Source organism: Hippopotamus amphibius, chromosome 8 (assembly GCF_030028045.1).
Source record: "Hippopotamus amphibius kiboko isolate mHipAmp2 chromosome 8, mHipAmp2.hap2, whole genome shotgun sequence".
NCBI classification, from domain to species: domain Eukaryota; kingdom Metazoa; phylum Chordata; class Mammalia; order Artiodactyla; family Hippopotamidae; genus Hippopotamus; species Hippopotamus amphibius.
Genome location: NC_080193.1, coordinates 58,221,230 through 58,242,879, shown reverse-complemented (window position 1 = coordinate 58,242,879; position 21,650 = coordinate 58,221,230). Strand labels below are relative to the sequence as shown.

Here is a 21,650-nt window from a genome sequence, read left to right as displayed (position 1 = left end):
CTAGAAACAGTATTGTAATTTAGAGAAAAATCATGCTGACAAACAGAGGAGGGAAAAAAGACATTAAAAAAATGAGTTTAGTCATTGTATTTCTCTAAAACATATACAGAGAAGAATGCAAAATTTAAAAAGCAAACCTAGAAGGAGAGAAAGATTTTGATTTTCACCAGTTGAGGGAGAGAAATAGTTACGTTAAGAACAACGTCCAAAATGATAACACAGGATCTGCTGAGACATGATAATGATAAGTTAGAGTATATTTTCAGTTCATAGAAAAATTAAAATAACTAATTTGTCCGTGATTAAAATAAATCTTTGCTATACATCAAACTGATTCGATTTACCTAAATTACTTTGAGAGATAGTTATTTTTCAGAAATAATTTCCAGGTCAGTTAAGAAACTGGGAAAAATATATATGAAAATATAACATACATACCTCTCCTCATTACCAAGACTTCCTTAAGAGTTATAGACTATGAGACAATTTTGCTTCTTTTTAAATAGTTTGACATTGCCATGTTTCTACTATTGTTGTTACTGTTAATGAACATTTTAATCTATTATCAAAATTTTTATTTTAATTAGTTTAATGTTTTGGACCAACTGGAATGAACAGCATCCAAGTATCATGAGATCTACTCTGACTGGGAAGAATGCTCAAGTGGTGGTCAGTACAGACATACTCACTCCAAATGGACTCACCATTGACCACCGTGCAGAGAAGCTGTATTTCTCAGATGGAAGCCTAGGAAAAATTGAAAGGTGTGAATATGATGGATCCCAGAGACATGTAAGTTAACTGAGAATTTCTTGATCATAGATTTGAAAAATGATACATTTGAAAAATATATGCTTTATGTGTGCCTAAAATATGCATATTAAGGATTTCAAAATAGCTAATTATTTGAACCAATCCAGCAGAGTAATCTATTCAGTGAAAAACAAAACTGCAGATAATATTTTGAAACTTTCTTTAAGTGCATTTGCTACCAAATAAAATGTTAATGGGAGTGTGTTTATGCTGCCTCTGGAGAACATTTACAGGAGATATTTAGGGCCTGTAGAGTGGTAAAAAGTCTAGGGCCCTCACCCTATCTTATGAAGATGGCAGCCCTTGGCAACTGGGAAAACTGAGGATTCAGAAGGGTAAGATCTGGGCAGTTATATCACTAGAGGAATCTACCCCAGCACCTCTGCACCAGTGCATGCTTGAATGACAAAATGATCCCAAGGCTCTTCACTCTTTCACTGATTTCCCTGAAGGACCAGATAGTAAATATTTGAAGTTTCATGGACCATATTGTCTGTATCACAACTGCAGTGCCTTATAGTGTTAAAGCAACATAGAGAATATGTATGAATAGCTGTGGCAGTATTTCAGTAAAACTTTATTCATAGAAACAGGCAACAAAACAGCAGGCCATATTTGCCAACACCTAATCTATACCATTAAGCACACTGTTTAATTCAATTGAGTATATACCTGTACATATATGCCTACCTATTATATATAATATAGATATATATATCTATACCTATGTATGTATATATTGTATTAAATATATATATACACACACATTATATTATATAGAGAAACATATATTTATCCTAAGGCAACTAACTAAATGTATATGTACATATATGTGCATATTGCATATACACGTATTGTCTATATGTATATATGTGTGTATAGACAGATGTGTGTGTTTGTGTGAGTGTGTGTGTGTACATGTGTGTGAGTTTCTTGAAGAAGGAAGAAGTGCATTGACTTACATTCTAGTGTAGGTACCTTGTCTAATTGTGGAGTGGATACTTCAAGCAGCAGTGACATAGGATAGCTAAGTGCTTAAGGAACATTGAAATAATCAGCTAAGAGTTCAGTTTGTGCTAAAGGCAATAACTTTGATCAGAGAATTCTATGCCTAAATCCTTGGTCTATCTTTTCCAATTAAAGGCCATGTGACCTGAGGTAAATTACTTGGTCTTTATAAATTTTAGTTTTCTGATATGCAAATTTTCTATCTAACTTTCAGGGTTATTATGAGGATATAGTGTGAAAGTATATGCCTCAGATTACAGCAAAGAAACCCTAAACGAACTTAGTGGGTAATGCCTTTGAAAAATAAGTAAATAATTATCCTGGATATGGTACTATTTTCTATTATGGCCTAATACAGAAAGTGCTCCTGAGACTCCTCCTAACAACCTTTTGTCCACTTTAACTTATTTTTTTTACGTGTCTGGTTTCCCTTTCCTTCCTCAGTCTACTCTTATGTATGACAGTTATAGCTGCTGTAGGTGGTCCAGTAATCACTTAGCTCTAATCTAATTCAAAGGCTTTGTTTTGACATGAAAAAAAAGTATGTACAGTTCAGATTCCAACTCTCCATTTCCCATCCTTGTCTAAACCAAGGTAATTTCTGGCTGGTTGTGTTTAACAATACTATATTGTACATTTGAAGTTGCTAAGAGAGTACATTTTAAAAGTTTTTACCATCAAAAAAAAAATTGTAACTCTGTGAGGTGATGGATATATTAACCAACCTTATTGTGGTAATCATTTTGCAGTATATACATACACCAAATCTATACTATAAACTTACGTAATGTTATATGTAAATTGTATTTCAGTAAAGACAGGACAAAAAGATTTCTGACCTGTAGAGATGAAAATGTTGAGAAGAGAACATTACTTTAAAGGAGATGGGTTTATTCCGCCCATAGGACATTGATCCATTTTGTCTCACAGAACTACATAATCCTTTTCCTCTTCTCCAATAAATCAGCTTTACCATTAAACTTTCTAATTGGGCCTAAACATTGGGAAAACATTTCAACGTTTATTACATTCTTACATGCATCTCACTATTTTGCTGTTTTTCCAGATTCTATTGCCAGTGTTCACTATGGGTATCTTGAATTTACCGCTAACTTACATACTCTTTGTGATATCCACTGTTTCCTATATTCCAGTCATGATTTTACAACTACAACTTGTTATTTGTTCCTGAGTTCCATATTTTAATTGACATGAATTTCTGAAAACTTATTACACTTTAAACTGCCTATTTTCATGACCAATAAGCTGTTTAAATAATCTATCACTAATATAACCATAGAATTTTGAGACAAAGTATACCTGAGGAGCTAGGTCATCTCCTATTATCTTTAGAAAAGGTAAAATATGCAATCTGGCTTACTTTTCAGATTTTAAAAAAAGTATATTTCCAAAGAAAGAAAGAAATACTACTTATTCTGAAAACAATATTCTGGGGATATGGCATAATATTATAGAAGTCTCCGAAACTAAAACCTCTTCTGTGATCTGATAACTGTTGGAAAAAATGGACCAATTTGTCTAATACTCTATCCATTCACTCCCCAGTTTTATATTTTTAATTATATGTACAAAAATGTGAAGAATATCAATGCTTAATTTGATTTGTGCCTGTCCACTTTAGCTGAAGTCTTGGAAATTGAATGATACCTTTTGGAGCAGATTTCTCTTTAAATCCGCACGGAATCTCCTTACCTGTAAAATTTGCTTGTAACCAGTTTATTCATTCTAATCTTCAGTTGATCTCTCTGTGCCAGGATGTTTGTGTGTATGTGTGTGTCTGTTTCCTACTGTGTCTATTCCTCATTCCTATATGATTCCCCTTGGGCAACAATACTAATGTAATTGATATATATCCATTCAATTACATATGTATGCACACATATATACATACACTGTACATGTATGTATACATATATATATACTATATATATAATTTAAAATAGATCAAGTAACCAACATAATGAATTTCATTTTTACATTTTGAAATGCATTGTACAAGGCACTGCAGAAATGTGTGATAGGGTAAAATCATGGAGTGAAAAAGAATGATATATATAGGAACGAGAAAATATAGAAGGTTAAAATATTGTATGAAAGACTTAAAATGCTAAGAAATATGAAAAGAGATTTAAAACCTTGTTCAACTTATGAAGTCAAAAAGTGCTGAGACAATGCAATATAAAGGAGTGGCCAGAGAAATAGTAATTTCAGAAAGAAACATTTCCTTTGCATAGTTGTGTATTTTCCAGCTTTGGATGACACAGATGATAGTAGAGAGCAGTTGCAGAAACAGAGAAATCAAATATCCCCAGGGGAGCTGACAGATTGGAAAGAAGCTAGACATTACAAGCTGAAATATTTGAGAGTGCATCTTCTCTAATGAAAAGGAAGGAATCTATCTATTAAGTGAATTGATAAAATTTGGAGAGATTCTTGTAAATCTAGGCATGTTGAGTTCACAAACTCAGTAGAGTGCCATTTCTCTCCCAAAGTGTGTTTGAAGAGCCTGTCTTCTCTTGAATATCCATAGGAATTAGACTGTGGTTGAGCACATTTTTTAAACTATGATTTAAACAAAGTCTGATAGGCTTAATTCCTGCATTACATCTTTATTTATTTATTTATTGGCTGTGTTGGGTCTTTGTTGCTGCTGCACGGGCTTTCTCAGGTTGCAGAGAGCAGAGGCTACTCTTCCTTGCGGTTCTCAGGCTTATTGCGGTGGCTTCTCTTGTTGCAGAGCAGGGCTCTAGGTGTGTGGGCTTCAGTAGTTGTGGCATGTGAGCTCAGTAGTTGTGGCTCACAGGCTCTAGAGTGCAGGCTCAGTAGTTGTGGCACACCAGGACCAGAGCTCGAACCCATGTCGCCTGCATTGGCAGGCGGATTCTTAACCACTGCGCCACCAGGGAAGCCCACCTGCATTACATCTTAAAGCCTTTACATGCTCATGTGCATTATAAATCTTTAGACTGCAATACAGTATGTAGCTTTGTTCTTATCAGGAAACCATTTTTTTTTAGCATGATTTGCCATGGACTTAAATGTTTGTAGGGGTTTGAAAAATACTGATGTACTATTTACAACTCAGTTTATTACAGGAATTTTATAGAACTCATTACTAATCAGTAGATTAGGGAAAGAGATCCTTTCAAACATTAAAAGAGAAATCAGAAAAAATATGTTTTCAAAAATACATTTTACCTTTTCTATTGTAGTTAATGTGATAATATTTAGCTAAACAAATTCATTCATAGATTTAATTTCTTTTGTCAAACTCAGAGCTAGATTTTATTTTTCTATTTTATCTTAGAGGTCATAATAAAATACAAGTACACACAGTTTAAATCTGACTTGTATTGATAAGAAATATAGTAATTAGCTGGGTGTTTTTTTTTTTTTTAATTTTAAATACACTTTAACTTGTATGGTAGCCTTACCTACAAATTATATTGAGGAAAGCATTCTTTGTTTAGCAATATACAATTGAATACTCTTGAGTGGTCTAGTTATTAGGGGAAAAAGAAAACAGATAACAATTCCATTCTGTTTTATTTTTATTTCTCTTCTGTATCTGTTGTTTCAGTAGATGAAACAATAACTAATGTTGACAGGGGCTAAGACAGTGTGATTATAGCCTTTCTCCCTGGTGTTACCCTGTAAGTGTTAATCATTTCTTGGAAGGCATCTGCTACCTGAGTGACACAAACCCTTCCAGAAGAGATGTTGTTTATGTTCCTAGAAATTGCAATTGCTGATGTTTCTTACTTTTGACATTCTTTTAGAAACTTTGTCCAGAGTTTTTCCTTTTTTTTTTTTTTTCAGAGTATAGTCCCAGACAGAAATACTAAGTCCTAAGATCTATCTTTAGAATGAGAAGGATGCAGACTAATTTGTCTTCTAGATAAATAAACCCTGATGACGTGAACTCTTTTGACTGACGATAGGAAAAGTTGTTTTTTTTTTTAATTAGTCAGTTAAAAGTAACTGACTATTTTCTTTTTCTGTATAGAATCAGTTATTTCATTTCATAAATGAATCAAGAAATAGATCTATCCATCATCTATGTATTATGTATGTATCCATCCATCCATCCATCCATCCATCCATGCATATATTCTACCTAATCTGTAAATATCTATGCTATCTACTTTTTAAAATAATATAGTTTTATTTATGCTATAGAAACCTACAGAGCCTGAACTCTGAAACTTATAGAAAAGGTTTTGATGCCCAGAAAAGTGAATTTTCTGATGATGTTAATTTTGAATTACTAAGCCAAGTCAAAACTATATCCTATCAATAAAGAAAAGGCATTGTGGTGTCATTTTTTTTAATGTAAAACATTTTAATTTAACAACTTAAATGTTTGATTTAAAAATCAATGTCAGTGTAAGCAGTCACTAAAATGTTCAGTGAACTGGACATTTTTCCACCATTAACTGGAATAATCCAGCATTATTTCAGAAATTAGGAATCTAAGGCCCCAAAAGGCTACATTAATTTCTAATGTTCTTGTGTCCAATATCTACTGCCAGTAATAGTTCCCAACTCTCTATTAGCGCCAATGTCCCTTTATTATTACTATTTATTTTTAGAAATTTTTGGCCGAGCTGCACAACATGCAGAGATCTTAATTCCCCAACCAGGGATCAAACCCACACACCCTACAGTGGAAGTGTAGAGTTTTAACCACTGGACCACCAGGGAAGTTCCACAATGTCCCTTTTTTAATTAAAAAAATGTTCTATAGCATTCCCATTCCTATCTAAAATGAAATTTTGTATTATACCTATATACAGGTAGATAACTTTTCAAAACTCAAATAAATATATAAGTAAATATAAATAAATACAAAGTAATTTATAATAAAAAATAGGACATATTCCAATATGTAAATGTGCAAAAATAAGAGAGAAAATATGAAGAAGTGATTAAGAGCTTTTCAAGAATCATCATGAATGTGACAGCTGTGAATACAGACTCATATCAGGTATGTTGTACTAGATACTCAAATACTAAGACCTATACTGCCTTGGGTCAGGTGATTTTCAAAATTGGTAATGAGTTCTTGATAATATTCTAAACAAAATAAAGTAAAGCCATCCCTCAATTTACGTGAAATTGTTTTAAAAGAGACGTGAAGAAAAGTCCCCTGACAGCAAGGGATCTTTCTACTCTGTCTCTAATGCCTTAAACACATGGGGTGCTGGGCATATCAACAGCTAGATGGACCATAGCCAGGAAGGAGAGTGTCTGTTTGTTGGAGGAAGCATTCTGTGAACTTGAATTCTAACAGATGAGCCAATGGAATATAAGGAACTGACTGTATCCAATGTCTGCTATATAACAGGCACACAATCGGGTATATTACAAATGAGTCCATTGACTACCAAATCCTGTAGGCCTGCTGAAAACTCGGGTGTTTTATTGCCTTTGATGCATCTTTGGATTCAGAGGCACCATTCAATATTCAGATTATTATATCCAGTATTATCTTAGATACATTTCAAGTGTCCTTGCATATTAATAGTCATTCAAATTACAATCTGAACTTTACAACTTTCCAATATTAAATCAATAATCTTAATAACTTTCTAATGTTTAAGAATGGTAAATGACTAAATAGACATGTGATAAAAAAGTAAAGGACAAGACAATAGAATTCTATGAAACCATTAAAAATGATGACATGAAATATACCTATGTCATCGGAGATTTAGTATCTATGAAATGAAAAACATAGATTGAACAAACTAACGCACTGTCACTCAGACTAGGTATTTTAAGATCTTCCTGGTTTGTGCTTTGACAAGTGATTTTTCAGTTGAACCTGTACATTGTTGTTTTATTGTATGAAATTCTGCATCTTATTTAAGCCTTCTGTCTTAACTGACATTGTCTGACATCACTCTGGCAGAGGAAAGTAAGGGCTCTTACCTTGTACTTCCAGGTAGAGGAGGAAGCCTAGGTCCCTCACTTAGCCTCTGTTGACACCTGAGGCAGGACTGGGACTTCTCTGCTTCTGGGATGGGATATGAGTTCCAGCTCCCCAGCGGGTCTCCACGGTAACTGCTGTGGAGGTGGTCTCATTACCACCGGATGACAGTGGAAATCCGGATTCTCACTGTGCTTCCTCTGACACCACACCAGTGGGGAGGGGGAGGGGGAGGGTGCAGCATTCCTGCCAGGTGTGGGTGGAAGTCCCGTCTCCCCACTTGGCCTTTGCTGGTGTGGGGGTGGATGGATCACAGGTTTTGTTTTTTGTTTTTTGTTTTTAAATGTGATATTTGCCTAGAGTAGAGCAGTTAATGTCTAAAAGTTTTCTGCCTTACTAGATAGAATCTTTCCTGGTCTTTTGGCCTCAGAGAGCAGGCTTTTGTTCTTTTCTGTGCATTTTGGCACTTTGGCATTTCTGGGTTGCCAGCTTATTCAGTTCCAAGTCTGGGATGTATGAGGCAAAAATAAAACCCAGGGAACTCACCACCACATTGTTCCTTAGTCCCTAGGTCCATAGCTGGGCTGCCTTCTCCTCCCCACCTCTCAGTCTTCTTATATTTGTTTTATATAAAATTTCCATGTTTTTTAGTCATACTTAGAGGAATCAAGAAAATATGTCTACTCCATCTTCCCAGAATCAGAAGCCAGTGTGCTTATAGATTTTTAGAAATTTGGAATAGAGAAAAGGATATGCCTTATATTTATTGTTTTAGAAAATATTTTTAAAGATATAAGCTATGCTCTGCAAGTCTCTAAAATAGCAAAACATTTGTCTATGTATTGACAGTGGATTTAAATGAGGTAAGATTTATTAAACCACACATGATGTGACATGATTTACTAGAACCCAAAGACATTGAAACACCGGTCCTCCACATGAGAGAAACAAAGGTTTGGGAAATAAAGATGATGGATTGTGTTTAAATTTTATCATCTCTAACTCTATCATGTATACCTATTATCACTGAGTGAATACAATAAAGTTCATATGGTGATATGACATTGCCAAATACAGGTGCCTAAGTGAGAATAAGAAGGGAATGAAAAAAAATCTGAAATTGGTGTTAGATTAAATTGTTTTAATTCCTGGCTCTGGTTATAATGAGATGTGTGATCTTCAGCAATTAAGTGTATCTTTTTGAATCTCAGGCTCTACATATTGAGCTAGGTTCAAAATTTTCTTCAAGCTTTAACTTTTTATGACTCTACCATTAGTTATGTGGAACTCAGCTAGAACAGCCTTTGGATACATCTTTTCACACATTAATATGCATAATAAAATGATGCCACTTATTGTTGATTTTAATAGTGGAGACAGTTTTAGTAACAAAATAGAACATACTGCCTTTCAAGAAGCGGTATGATGTGGCAGACATTCACAAGGTTAGATTATGGAAATAAACATAAATTTGAAACTTGCATCCTTGACGTATTGTTTAATAAACTTGGGGCATTTTCTTAATCGTTTTGTGCCTAAGTTTCTTCTGTAAAATGGGACTAATAGTTTATGCCTTGTAAGAGTATTTTGAAGAGTTAATTTTTATTATATGCAATCTGTTACCTGCCAATACTCAACAAATATTAAATCTTATAAAATTCTCCTTGAATAATAAAAATAAAAAATAAACCAAATTAAAAATTGTGTAAGGATAGTCACTACACACATAAATGTATATGAACATGAATTACATCAATTAGAATAAATCATAAATTGCCTTATTGCCTCTTCCATAGGGTTACTAGCATTGAAGAATAGAATTTGTTTTTCATCTTCATATCTCCAAAAGTAGGTAGCCAAAATCTGGCACATTGCCACATTCAGCAAATATTTGCTGAAGCAATGAGTAAATGGATGAATAAACTGAAAGAAGAATTATAAAAAGATTTCCCTGAATAAAATGAGAAAGTAAACAACTTAAAAAAAATAGACCAAAATCAAAACTTCTCTTTTTCAAAGGCCTCAGCCATCCAGAGTAATTTTCTGAAATCCGTACCACTGATATTCCTGTTTGGTAAGGTAAGAATGTTATTGCAGTAGGGTTAATGGTGTTTATTTTTCACACAATCCCTTTGATTTAAATCCACATACATTTCAGTGATGGTTCAGCTTGGTTAGTTGTGCAAATTAAAGTGTTACTGAAGCCGGGCTCTCTCAGAAGAGATGTGTTCCTGCAGGAGAATAATGGTCAGTATCCAGGGCAACTAGTGTATTCACCCAGAAAATAACTGGTGTCCCTTCAGCATGTGATGCTTATACTGATGGATTGATTTAATATTTCTTGGAAGATTTCAATTTGTTAGGCATTAGATGGAATTTTCAAAAGTAGCCACCTGTCCCACCTGCCTCATTGTAGAGAAGTTAAATACAAAGATGAGAAGAACAGATAGCTAAGGAAAGCCATCCTGTGCACACGTGTACACATGCAAACACACACAAACACGGGTGTATCTATCCGTATATATCTATTCTATATCTATATGTATAAATGAGCATAATTCTTTCAGGTTATTTTTCTTTGCAAACTGAACAAAAGGATAAGCATATAAAAAAAGTTTAAAACATATTTTCTTCGGTGAAATAAATTAGTAGATACGGAAAATGAGATTAAAAAATTGTGTATTTAAATTCAGAAATCCTGAATTAACTTACATGAATTTTTCTCTTCTCTGATTAAATTTTTAAATTGTTTTCTAGTTGATTTTAATGTGTTTCTTATTAGTTTTACACGCACAAAAATCAACATGAATTTAAGCTTGAGACAATATCTTGAATTTTCTTTCTGTGTTTGGCTCTTGAAAACATTTAGAATGCCAGCAAACTGATTAAAACCAATTAACTAATTATTGTTTCAACTATTTAAAAAGTGATTTAAAATCATTTACAATAAAAGCTCAGGTATAATATGATTGTAAATAAAGGACAAAAGCGTAAATTTATTTCTGAGCTTCCCATCAGCCAAGACATTAAGGGCAACCTATTGTTATATGGTACTTTGATTTAGTATGAGGGGACAAAATTGTTTAGCAAGAAAAATAGATGTTTTCTGTGGCCCTAAGATTTAAAAGGCTATTGTAATGAGATTTTTTATTTACATGAGGACCTTTGAGAATATATTAAAACTAATGAAGATTAAAATGCTGAATAATTTCTACTGGCACATATGAACCAATCATCAGAAGAAATATGGTTGGCCATCAGCACATAAAATACATTTAATAATTTTCAATTAGGTTGTTCAATTACTAAAAGGACAAGCTAATATTTAAGACTAAATGAAGTTATTAAGATACATGAGGTAAGTTATTGTGAAATCAATAAAGATCAAGAAATAATAAAGAAAAATGGAGGGAAAATGTAAATAATGTTAACTAAAGGTATATCTTAGAGGGTGGTAAAAATAAAGTTATTCATATGAAAGGAGGAACTGTTAAAAACAAGCAATACTGTAGGTTCTGAAGCTAGTATTTCCACCAAGGTTCAAACAGAATCCTATGACCACTAATATAGCAGCTGCAATTTGTATCATCAGTAGTTTATCCTGCTAAGATGATAATTCCAGACGTTGAAGGCCAAAGTGTCCAAGTGTTTTTCTCCAGAGTTAGGCACTGGAGCTGAGCACAAGTGAGGAAAGAAGGGCAAATCATTTCACGTGATTCTACTGGCCGCTGAGAAGCGAGCCTATTCAGGTGACCAGAACTTCTACCTCTGGGGTTGCTAAATGAAAGGAATATTAAAGGGCTTGTTAGTTGAATAAAAAATAAACACCCCAGAACAACCTTGGGCAAGAGAAAAAAGCATACATGTCTTTATCTGTCAATGATATGCTAGAAGTAGAACAATTTCTTAATAGCAAACGTCCAATAGAATCTCCTGGGGAACTTTTGTGTAATATAATACCTGAGCCCCGCCCTGCGTTCTACCCCAGAACAATTAAATCAGAATTCCTGGAAGAGGCATGGATCTTAATTTTAGTTTCCAGTTGATTTTTATGCATAGTCAAAATTGGGATTTAACATAATAAGCAATTAGAAACACAAAGGGAGTTTACTCAAGGTGTAATTGAATATATGCTAAACGAGAATATCTCTGTCTATATGTCTATATCTATATTTATATATTTTAAATCCTAGTTTGGGTATCATTCTCCTGATTGTGAATTTCTAGGAGAATTGGCATAGGAATTACCCCAATTTTGGTCTTCACAGTGTCTAGCACATTTCCCCCCAAGAGCATCAATTTAAAGTTAGTGACATAGTATGAAAAACCGTTCTATTTTTAGTGTTTTTTCAATCCTCTGACTTTGGAAAAAAGATTAAGGATATCACTATATATATTTAACAGCCCTGTGACACTGTTACTGAGAGAGAGGGAGAGAGAGACAGGGACAGAGAGAAAGGGCAGGGGAGAGAACTCAGACTAAAATTTGGTTAGTAATAGTATTTAATTGTAATTTGATACCATTGTTAACATTTCTTTGCAGATATTTTTAGATTTGCATTCAGTTTCTTCTGATACTGAATTTCCCTTTATGGTAATGATTCAATTTAAAGAACAATTCAAAATAAATGATAGTAGAAGTTGTATTCAGATAAGGAAAAAATGTGAATACATGTATCTCAGTTCTGATTTCTAAAAAAAATAGAGCCTGAGGCAAGAGTTTATATTCTGATTCCTTATTAGACATGCAATCCCAGGAAGCAGTAGTGAGGGAAGACGAGAATACACTGAGAAGGAAGGAGAACATTTATGAAGAGGTGTGGCTACAGAGCTGGCTACTCCTTACCATCAAGTGCAGTGGATTTCTTCATCTCCTGAAACCATCTTCAGAGAAAGCATATAATCTATTGCACTTTAGAATAGTCCATTGGCAAGTAGTGTCAAAGAAAGGAGACAGATATATCTGCTGGCCCTTTTCTCTTGGTCTGAGATTTGACCTGGGTCGTTAACTTCCCACTATCCTTGGGAGTGGTCAGAGGCCCTAGGCACAGGCAGTGAGAGCGCTGTGCCCCTATGAAGTCATCACATTAACTCTAGCCCCCCTCCCCCAAAAACAAGGAGGTCACGAATTCTAGAGCCACCTGTAGCTGAGAGTGTCCCGAGGTGTTAAGTAAGGTATGTTATTACAACAGTATTCAAGAGACTAAAGACTTGGCAACATTGCCCTGACAAGGAGTGCTCATTTAGGATTACGGACAGTGTCACGCAGGCTTTATGCTGACCCTTGAAAATTTGAAATTTGTATAAACAGTACTCTTGTGTGAGTTGTTTCATAAAAGGCTTTTATTAATAGCTGCCACTTAGTGGATGCCTAATTGTTTTAGTCTTCATTTGACATGATTATCAACAAAGCAGCTATTATTATTTTAGTTTCTCCAGTGAAGTAGTTGAGGCCCTGAAAAGTTAGCTAATTTGAGGTCAGAAATTAAACCACCCTCATAAGATGCAAAGGTCCAAGTTCTTTCATCTGCAGTATATCATCTTACAAGTCCATGATCTTTCCAAAAATGAACATCCTTTCATATTTGATATCTTTTTTCTGAAGTTTCATCATTAAGAAAGCATTAGCATTTTTGAGTGTGTTGATTGATATTTCTCTTAGACTGGAATATGTACAGAGCTAAGATTGGGGGCATGTATTACTTAACAAACAAGTGCTTTTCAAACTTTAATATGAATTCATATTAACTGGTAATCTTGTTAAAATGCAGATTCTGATTTAGTAGGTCTGGTTTTGAGCCAGAGATTATATATTCCTTAGACGTTTCCATGCATCTAGTAGCAAAGGTGTAAATGTTCTTATCTACAGAATGTTTTACTGACTGATAGATATCTGTAATATATAATACAACTAGTGAGGCAAACCTCAAACATTATGTGGCAGAGTGACTCTAAATGTATTAAGTCTTTTTCAATCCTGAAGTTCCTAGAAGGGGAAATAACATCAGTGTGAGGCAGGAGGAAGGAAGGGGTGGCCGTGGAGAAATGGTGTTACTGAACAAAGTCCAAAGTCCATGTGCTTGATGCACAGTGAGGCCAAACAAACCAAAAGGTCAGCGTTTGGAGCAGAGGAAGTTTTGTTGCAAGGTCAAGCAAGGAGAATGGGTGGCTCAAGCTCAAGAACTCCAAACTCTCCAATGGTTTTGCGGGAGAAATTTTTATAGGCAAAATTTGGGGTGAGGGCTGCAGAGTGGATGACTTTCTTCTGATTGGTTGGTGGTGAGGTAACAGGGAGGTACTCTAGAAATCTTGTGCCCAGCCTGAAGTTGCCACCCTCCACCTGGGTGGGGTCTTAGTTCTGCTGAAGAACTCAATGATATTGTTATATATATTCCTTAAGGAGGCACCAGGACCCTGACCAAGCCTGCACTACTGTTTCCTGACTGCTCCTCCCTCTTTGCATTCCCTGCCTTCCCTGATTAGCAACTGTTTGCACCTGCCCTTTGGAAATCGAAGAAGGTGATGCAGGCTGAATGAAGCCCATTTCCTACAAACAAGAAACAGAAAGGTTTTCTATCCAGGAGTCCCACAGGGTCCTGTGCAGTTTCAGTGGAGAAAAAGAGTTTGACTACAAATGCCCCTATGTTGTCAAACAAGCCCAGCTTTATGATGAGACAGATTTAGTGAATGAAGTAATTTTTATCTAGCTCAATAAATATTTATTGAATGAAAGGAAGACAGACTTAATTATCAATCATTACATAGAAAAACAAATCATAGGAAAATAATAGGGTTACCTTGGTTTATATGTCTAAAGCCATTTAGAAAATTATGCAAAAGAAGCTTTCAATTCTGACTTTGGGTCCTCCTACTCTGTCTTCTTACATCAAGCTTAAATAGAGGAAGTAAATAAAAGCAAGTTTCACATCTGTAACTCAGCTCCTGGAGGCCTCACCTTGCTGATATACTGCTGTAATAAATTACACAACTGGTGTGTTTCTTTTGATTTATTACTGCAATAGATCATGAGTGTGATGACTGACATAAACATGTGTCCCGTAGACAGCTGGGCTTCATGATATTTTATTTCTTTCTCCTCATTTTCAAGTGCTTAGTTTGGAAAGTAAGAAAGAAAACAAATTGACAAATGCAGGAGGGTATGTCTGAAGCAGCCTTCCCTATAGACCCTTGGAGTAATAGCTTTTAAATTGAGAAGTCCCAGTGCTCTTCTTGCTTCCAGTCCCTCACAAAGGACTGTTTAAAAAAAGATTTTTAAAAAATACAGACTCACATGAATTAGGTTTTGTGAAATCAAGCTGCAGGATTCTTTTTTGACTGTGTAAATACATAATGACAGACTTCATCTGCATTTCCTCATTCTTTCTCTGAGCCATTATGAGCTATCATGGAAATTGGAATTACAGACATTTAAATCAAAGTAATGACCTAATAGGCTGTTATACCCCTACTTTAAAAAGGAAAGCATTTATTCTCTCATGAATCCAATCATTTTCTTAAACTTAGAATTTTTGCTGAGGTGTAAATTATCTCTTTTTCTTTCATGGTTGAAACTGCTTTATCATGGATCCTGAGAGCATTTAGGCAGTTGGGCACACAGGGCCTTGTAATGATGTGTGTGGTCATCTAGGCTCTCTGCAATTTGTATCTATTGGGAGAGCTGTGTGAAATGCATGCTATTACTTGATCAGAAGAATTTCTTTGTCCCTAATTGTTGCCAAGAAAAACCTGGCGTCTGTTCACCAATGCTGAATAGAACTACGGAGACAGAGCTTTGGAGGAGTAGAAAGGAATAGCTGTATTATTTTGCCAGGCAAAGGGGGAACACAGTGGCTAGTGCCTCAAGAACTGTTTCCCCCTCTCTGGGGAATAGGCAGAGGTCTCATAGTCAGGGCTCGTGGTCAGGGGTAGGCGATAAGGATCACGACAGTAGCAGTCCTGCATTCTTCTGATGGGTGGGTGGTGAGGTGAGTGGGAGTCAGTGTCATCAACCTTCAAGTCCAACTGGTCTGGGGTCTCCATGCTTGTGGGCAGCATACCATCGTTAATCATTAACTTCTCACACCTGGAGGGGGTTTCAACTTCTGCAAAATAGCTCAAAGATATTGTTGTGTGTACTGTTGCTAGGGAAACAGGACCTGCCCCAAGGCTGTTCCTGCCTGTTTCTCCCAGGTCTCCTCCATTGCCTCCCTTCATTAATTAACAACTGCTTGAATCTGCCCACTGGAATTCAGGGAAGGTGATAGAAGCTCAATGAAGGCTGCTTTCCTATAATCAGAGAAATAGGGGACACAGAAAGGCTTTGTGCCCAGGAGCCCCACAGGGCCCTGCTCGGTGTCATAATCAGCATTTAATATTACCAGCCTCTGTTTTGTCAAGAAATATGAGGGTTCTGAGATGTTACCCCATGTGCAGAGTTATGTACTTTATATGTATAAATTTTGTAGAAACACAAGACATGGAGTCAAGGAGAATAGTTCTTTATTGATACTTACAACCAGATCAATAGCCAGAGTAAAAATAAAGAATTGGTCCTTCACGTCTAGGCCAGCAGCAAAACGATGGGAGCTGATAAAATCTTTCAAAGTCAGTGGCAAGTTACTTCCCATGAATGAGGAATGGAGAGCAGTGCATTTTGCTCATTTACAAATGGCACAGAGAGAGTCATCACCTCTTCCTCCCAGCAAGCATGAGGGGAAAAAACAGAAAGTTTACTCCTTTGAGATGGGATGGAAAGGTTGCTGGGATCTCACCCTAACCTTTTGAAGTGTAAATACATATTTTCAAGGGCCAGATAAAACCTGAGAGTCTCCAAATTTTGAGGCCCAGAAATGTGGCAAAATGTGGGATTCATCCCTTTTGGCATTTAGAGTGATCGAGCCTTTCTCTACCTTGCAGCTTAATGCAGGGACTTGGTCCGGCTACCATTTGGCCCTCTTGGGGAAGTAAGTTGTATTATCCTTTCAGATCACATAAATTAGCTAGAAAGCAACTACTAATCAATTTTCATGATGTGTGAAAAGTACAATGTTTCTGGGGAAAGTGGAAGCAAATATTCTCTATATTTATGTTGTACACATTTCTGTGTCTCAGGAGGCTAGGGATTTTTGCAGGAGCACTGAGAAACCCAAGAAAGTTTTATTTTCCCTCAAAGTCATATTATGCAATTTTCTTATCCACTTTTAAGAGTTTAAGATTCTCCTTTGCCTTTCCTCCCTCTCCCCATCCTTCTTTTCTTTGTCTCCTTGGCCCCATGAAACTCTCTTGCCCCCTCCCCCCTTTTTAAAAATTTCCATTCTCTTGCCAAAGTAGAGCAGTGAACAAAACAGACAAAAATCTCTGCCCTTATAAGAGATTATATTCTAGTGGGAAGGCAGACATTAAGCAGATAGTTACATGAATATATGTAAGTTAGGCACTGATAAATACTAAGAAAAAAAATCATCTTGGGGAAAAAGAGGTTGATTATTTGAGAGAGTGATTGGGGAAGATTTCACTGAGAGAATAATTGAAGTAATACTTGTTCCTGAAGGAAGTGAGGGAGCTAGCTAGCTAAGGGGTATTTGGTGGAAATTCATTCTAGGCAGAGAGAACTATAAATGCAGAGACCTTGAGGAGGGATGATAGCTGGTGAGTAGGAGGAGGCCCAGGCAGCTGGAGGGAGAGTGAAGAGGAGAGCAACAAAATCATGTATGTTCCTGTTCAATATTCCTTTCCCTTGTCAACCTCACATAGTACTTTGCATGATACCATGTTGAATGACCAGTATCAACACAATAGTTGTATTAGAACTGATTAAACTAATCTGCCCTCACCTGAAAAACTGTGGCTTTGTAGATGAGAATGAAAGTGAAGAAAAACTGTGAGGATCTTGGCTGTGATTAAAGAGACTTCTTTGGAGAAAGAAAAATTTAAACCACATGATCACATGCTGTCAACCTGTATTTTCCTTTGTAACAATTTAGTCCCTAAAACTTGTTCATTTTTTTTTTTTGTTTTACTCACAAAAATTATTATGTTCATTGGTAATTTTCAAAGATCAAATAAGAGCTTAAAAATATTCATCATAAACATTTGGGCTGGCATGATTCTCCAATTTTTTATTATAAAGTTTAAAGTCATTTTTCTTATTGTTGAAGAATTTTTTCATGATTAAATTTTTAAACACCATTTATTTTGAGTAAGATTATAGAAGGTTAAAATCGTCTTTATAAAATAGTTAAAGCATATTTATCTATTAAGATTTTACATATTTAATATTTTTAAAAATGATATAATTGTGTTCAATGGTATAATTCTTTTCTGCTAATATGAATGACTAAAAATTTGAAGGCTAAGAAATTATTTGGATCAAAATCTTGAAAATAAGGAATAAAATGAATCAAGTAAATGTGGACTTAGCAAATCCTAAAGTCTGTATTAGACTCGGTTATACAATACAAAATTGTCATTACAGGAATGTTACAAAAATATGACATTACAAGGCTCATTACCTTGAGAGACAGCACTGGAAATGTAAACTAGTTCAAAAATTTGAGCAAATGGATCAATGCCAAGAGCATCTGATTTCTTACAGCAGTGTACTCTGCTCAGTTTTCAAAATTGCTATCTCAAGAAACCTCTTTTTCAGCAGCAAATCTCTGTTAATCACAGGCTGAGTAGGATGGAACATGGAACTGAACTTGTGTGGCAATGTGTGTGACATCTTTTGTCCATTCAATACTAATTGCACTGTCATATTATTTAAAACAGAAAACTTTTACACTGAAGAAGAGAAATGCAATAAGTTTAATTAAAAGAAATAAAATATCCTGAGTTAATAAATTGGGGAGAATTTGTAGACTAGAAAAAGCAAACAAACTAATAGAATCCTACAAGAAAGGAGAGACTTCAATGTGTTTATTTTGGGAAGCAAAAGAATGAGGTGAGTAAATAGTATAATTGAGGTTCAACTATTAAAGTAAGTATCTAGCTAAAACTGAACTGGCCTAAACCACAGTCAGTCCCCTCAGGTATAGACCGGGTTTAGGGTAATGATATTGTCCAAGGGGAAGAATTTCTCCTCTATCCTTCTACACTTTTAGCTGGTCTAAGAATTAAATTGACATGAGACAGATTAACAGGAGAAAATCAAACAAAATTTGATGACATGTATACATTTGAGAGACCCAGGTAAATTAACCCACCAGAATGGCTGAAACTCTCATCTTAAATACCATCTTCAGCTAAAGACAAAAAAAAAAAAGGATGTTGGGGGTAGTGGTTTGAAAATTTAAAGGGGAGGCAAGCAATTGACCTGGAGATGGAAAAGCAAATGTTTGGAAAACAAATGTTTGCTGGGCCATGAAGAGAGACAATGAGACACAAAGAGGAATTTGAACAGACTTTGCTAGGTTCCTCCCTGTCTACACACCTAGTTCATACTCTCTTATCTATGGTGATGCTCCCTTCCTGGAACAGGTCCTCTATCTACATTCTTGAGGCAGTTAGGGGGAAAGTCAAAGACTTTTCCAGAGTCTTTTGGACCTTGAGTGTTTTCAGCTTAAAATAATTCACATGCCAGAGACATTTTGGGGTGGCAAATTTTGCTCCCCTACAATATCATAACGAAAAAATCCCCAAACAATTGAACGAAGCAATAATTAGGGATAGTGCAGTAACGAGTATTAACTAATTCTTCCCTGGGGAATTTTGGGCCAGGAAGTAGGAAGAGTGTATTTAGTAGCAAATGGATGATCTTAGAAGTTGATCTTAGAATATAAATGGTAACAAAATTGTTTTGAAAATGTGATCTCAAGAATGATTGGATTCTGACAGTCTTGTATGTTTTGATGGCATGCTTACATCTTGTGAATTTACACTCATAAAAGTCTGAGTAACCACCATCTGGAAATGAAATACTTCCTTCTTATAACATTTTTGGGTTGGCTTGCATTACTAGCAGTTGTGTTAGTTGGCTTCCTTATTCCCTTTCTCTGACTCATACCTTCACAAAGAAAGTAAAAGAGTGGGAAAGAAAGCTTGGAAGTCAATGCATTCTCTTCAGAAATTACAGTGAAATTGTTTGGGGGAACAAAGTATAGAGTTAAAGGTTGTGACCCAAGCATCTCAGCTACAGCAATTGGCACAAATGCTCAAGCAAACACAAACATGGGCCCAGGGGCTTTTAAATCCTGGAAGCATTTCCCTGGGACATCTGCAGCATCAAAAATATGGGGACTTAACAGGAGTTTTCACATACTGTCAGTTTAGCAGAGAGACATCATTTCAAAGGATCAAGAGTACCAAGATCATGAGCCTCGTTCATTTTCTGATTCTTCCCCTAAAGTCCCCTTCCTATGCCAAACCTACTCTTTGATTCTTCTTAGCCTTTTTCTTGGGCTAAAATCCTTTTCCTGTATGATTTCCCTTGCTGTCTTAATGAAATGCACACAGAATGTTGAAAATAATCAATTATGAAATACTGGGGGGACTAAAAGTTATACTTAAATATGAGATATCGTAGCATGGTTAACAAAATGCAGTTAATCTCTCGGAAAACAAACTATGTGAATCAGTAATACAACATACACATTAATTTACTTAAATTCATCATGTCTATATGGACTGCTCATTTCTGAGAAATTAGGAAGACATCATAAGGCTCTATGTCTGTCTATAAAAGGTTAGAATTTAGTTTGGAGAATATAGCTGTTAAAGCTAGAAGGGCTCTTAGAGATTATCTAGACCAGTCCTCTGATGTCAGAGATTCAAAATTTGCTCGTAGCTGTAGAGCTAATTCACACCTCTACTCCTCCAAATCTATATAGTTTAGAACTTTCCTTTCATTCATTGCAGAATCAGCAACGTTCTATGGTATAAAAGCATCCCAGGGCCAAATACAGGACTTGTCCATCGATAGCTAATCATCCAGACTAAAGTGAAAAGCTGAAGGTTAAGTTAGAAAGTGTCAATATAGTAATTTCCCAGAAGTATTTAGAGAAAGTTCTATTTTATTTATGTACAGGCTGTCATCTAAAGTTTTCTATGAGTACTGAATGTTTCCTTTTTATTATGTACTACATCTAATGCCTCAAAATGTATCCATTGAGAAATATTGGTTATTTAATGACTTTTTTCAATGACTTACGACTGGTATTAACATTTGGGTGATACTAAAGCCACCAGTTAGTTATCCAAATTCAGTTAAAGGGAGAAAGTTTTATTATCTAACATGAATGCCAAGAGGTGATTTATACACTGAATAGTTCAGACAACGTCCTTGAACAATTGTAAATGCTTATTTTTTGTCATCTTTCTGGCAGCTACCAAACTGTAATGCTTAATGATTCAACTTAACTAAAATGAATCCTTGTGGAAAAACATAATACCTGCCTGGTACAAGAGCGCAGATTATATTGCCTTCATTTGCACAGAACTTATTCATAATTCATTGACACCCTCTCATTACTGTTATGTGTTTTTGGTTTTTTTTTTTTTTTTTGAGCAAATGGAAAAACTATAACTTTGTGCAGGTATTCATACCATTTATATCATATTGAGTACAGTGGTCAAAATACTGCTACTAGCTCATAGAAATTACCAAATAAGGTTTTACTAACTAACCAAAGTGCAAAAATATGTTGTGGCTATATGAGAGCTGCTTCTATGAACAGTGTCTCCAAACATTTATCTTTAATATGAATTTATCAAATAGCTTAAAATGCATGGCAAATGACATGAAAATGGAGAAACAATGACTTGAAGCAATAATGTTGAGTTAGAACAGAGCATGGCATTTCATAGAATATTTAAATGTTATATATATATATTTAAATCCTTAATTAAATCAATTACAGGGAAGTAGATGCAAAGTGTC

At 35.3% G+C, this 21,650-nt stretch overlaps 1 protein-coding gene across 1 annotated transcript in view; it reads left to right on the top strand.

The window, feature by feature from the left end:
* The window catches only part of LRP1B (LDL receptor related protein 1B), a 1,778,947-nt gene that overhangs the window by 1,477,900 nt on the left and 279,397 nt on the right, over positions 1–21,650 (top strand). The window contains exon 43 of the mRNA XM_057745031.1: positions 588–792. Within this exon, the coding sequence (XP_057601014.1) occupies positions 588–792 (205 nt within the window). The remainder of the gene's footprint in view (positions 1–587; positions 793–21,650) is intronic.